The sequence below is a fragment of the Phragmites australis genome, chromosome 17, assembly GCF_958298935.1.
Source record: "Phragmites australis chromosome 17, lpPhrAust1.1, whole genome shotgun sequence".
Taxonomy (NCBI): Eukaryota; Viridiplantae; Streptophyta; class Magnoliopsida; order Poales; family Poaceae; genus Phragmites; species Phragmites australis.
This window is the reverse complement of record NC_084937.1, coordinates 8,995,369-8,997,984: the sequence shown is the minus strand read 5'-3', so window position 1 is coordinate 8,997,984 and position 2,616 is coordinate 8,995,369. Positions and strand designations below refer to the sequence as shown.

Genomic DNA, 2,616 nt, shown 5'->3' with positions numbered 1-2,616 from the left:
GCCCGATTCCCCTGGAAGTTGTTGTATAGTGCACTGCGCAGCTGCTCCCATGAATATATGGATCCCGGGGGCAACAAGAAGTACCAGGACCTTGCTATCCCCTTTATGGCCAATACGAAGGCCTTCGCCAAGGTTGCATCATCCCCTCTGGCAGACTCCACAGCTGCTTCGAAACTCATGACAAATTCTCTGGGGTCTGATTCTCCATCAAACATAACCACTATGGGCGTCTTGAATCCTGGCGGCCATGGCTGATTTTGCATATCCATGGCCAGAGGGGACTCCGGGTCTCCCGTGGACGACCTTCACCGAATCTCCTATGAAGCTCGTATCAAGTCTCCCGGCGGAGTTGGCCGGCGAGACATGCCCTCCGCTTGGTGGAGCATATCGATTTCTTCCTGGATTTTTTCCAATGTTTTTCTAGCTTCATCCGCCCGCCTGCGGTACTCTCCGGCTTTTTGACTCGCCGCTAGGCCATCCAACATGCGCTTCTTTTGCGCTAGCTGCCTTTCCAACTCTTCCGCTTCTAGCCTTGCTGTTCTTTCTTCATTTTTTTCTTCCTCATGCTCAAACTCTGCGAAGTCGTCGAGGTCCTCCCATTCTTCATTTCGCTCCCTTTCGCCTTCTTTTTCTGGAGGATCAAAGTGCGTGCGATCTATTGGTTCCATGACCGGCATTTGCTCCGTGCTAACTCGGACTGCTTCGCCCTGGCGGCCATCACTGGGTTGTTGTGGTCCTATTTCAACCTCGCAGTGCCGTTCTCGTCCAGCCAAAGCTCCCCCGGCCAAATCATTACTTGATCCTGGTATGGCCGAAGTGGGGCTATCAGCCGAAGGCCCGGTCGGGGCTGGGGGTTCCAGTAACACCTCCGCTGTTCCGGCTGGCTTCGATTTCTTCTTGGGTGGCATGTCTTCGTGGTTTCAATCCCGCGGACGGCGCCAACTGTTGGGACCAAGTTCCCAGACAGGGAGAGCCTTCGGATACGGAGATATCGAAGGGCACTCAGAGCGACACGTGTTGGAGGCGGAACAGTTTTCTTGATCATCTTTCCGGTTGCACTGTGGCTCTATTTATAGCTTGTACCCGGCAACCACAGGTGCTGTTTACAAATCCTACCCCCTTACCTGCTACATTTCCAGAATATCCGGGGGTATTATGGTACAAATAAGCATAATCACATAATTACAGAAGTACCCTGGGCGACCGAAATTGGGCCCACTGTGTCGACGTGATCCATCTCTCTGAAGGGCGTCGAAGCCTCCTTCGCTCGGATGCCCGTCGGATTGCCTTCGTCCCCCGGCGAGGGTCAGCCTGCGTCTTCGCCTACTGTGAACGATACAGACTGCGGACCCGGGCTTCGCTCTTCAGGTGAAGGAATCCATTGTCTTCGCCGGTCCGGGAAGTCGAAGATGCGTGCACACCCGCACCCTTCGACCAATCGCAGCTCCACGATCTTCGCCGCTAACAAATGAACTCCCTGTAACAAAACCACAGGCTATCACGCGGCATCTCCAGTAGACTTCGCGGATCCCTTCAAAGTGGGGGGGGGGAGATCATCCCCAACACAAATATATGGCCCAAGTAAGTACTTCAATTTGCAAAGTACTTTGACATGAATGACTCAAAGTACGAAGGAGTTCAACCCTCAAAGAAGTACACTAAAGAAGATTGCTAATAAGAGCTTTAGATGGACATGCCAAACACACTATCATTTATGATTCTATTAACATAACCATTTCCTTGGCATGCAAACCTCTAGCTCATCTAATAAAATGTTTAATTTAAGATAGGCTTGATGGCGAAGCAAACTAAATCCTCAGGTTTACCAAATCGGAAAGGATATATCAACAGTCATATTGCATCCAGGAGAAAAGACAGACAACAACGCACACCAGCAACAATTGAAATATACTTTTTAAGACAGCAACATAAAAGGACTACAATGATACTAAGAGTTGACCATGGATAAATGTAGCAACAGGAAGGTGAGTCCATCACATATGAGTAGGGATAATGTTGAATGATCTATCTTCCTTAAATAATTTATCCTTTTCGTTCAGATGTTTTCAAAGCTGGAGGAAATCAAAATGTATTTCAGTACAAACGGACATAGATTTGGAGTTAAGTAATCACCATTTTATAATGCAGATTTGTTTCTCTAAGTTATATCCTCGGGATCAATTTCCCTTTTTGTTACATCAAAGTGAATATGTCAACTAGGGATTGAAATATCTCAATTTTGCTGCTGGTACGTGGTTAAGGAACATCTATTTTAAATGTTGGGCATGACATTCAATATCTTTTTCTGAAACTGGCTCATGCTGGGATCTGGGGTACAGAATCAAAAAGCTTGATTGGTGTCCTTTTGTTCTTCAGACTAGAGTTTAATACACTGTTTTAAGAGCCGTGAAATTGCAGCGGAAATAGTTGGGTACTGCTTCTTGGTTATCTCAATTGAGCTTAACAAATATTGGTATATATTCAGTTGTGATATTGGTGCATGCTTGAGTAATGTGAAGGTCTTTTTTTTCTTCAAAAAGTCGGCATGAGGTTTGCCGATTTGATTAGAGTATGAGTATAGTTTGGGAAAAGCAAAGAGTACAAGATCACGGAGCA

The 2,616-nt window shown here is 46.8% G+C and overlaps 1 protein-coding gene across 1 annotated transcript; it reads right to left on the bottom strand.

Annotated features, from left to right (window-relative positions):
• Window positions 1-317: 317 nt before the first annotated feature.
• Window positions 318-908, bottom strand: LOC133896845 (uncharacterized). Its single transcript, XM_062337493.1, has one exon. It carries the CDS (start codon window positions 906-908, stop codon window positions 318-320), a length of 591 nt encoding a protein of 196 aa, XP_062193477.1.
• Between the last annotated feature and the right edge of the window lie 1,708 nt (window positions 909-2,616).

What these genes read in the sequence shown, in the direction of transcription:
- LOC133896845 (XM_062337493.1), bottom strand. Translation starts at nt 908, where the DNA reads ATGCCACCCAAGAAGAAATCGAAGCCAGCCGGAACAGCGGAGGTGTTA.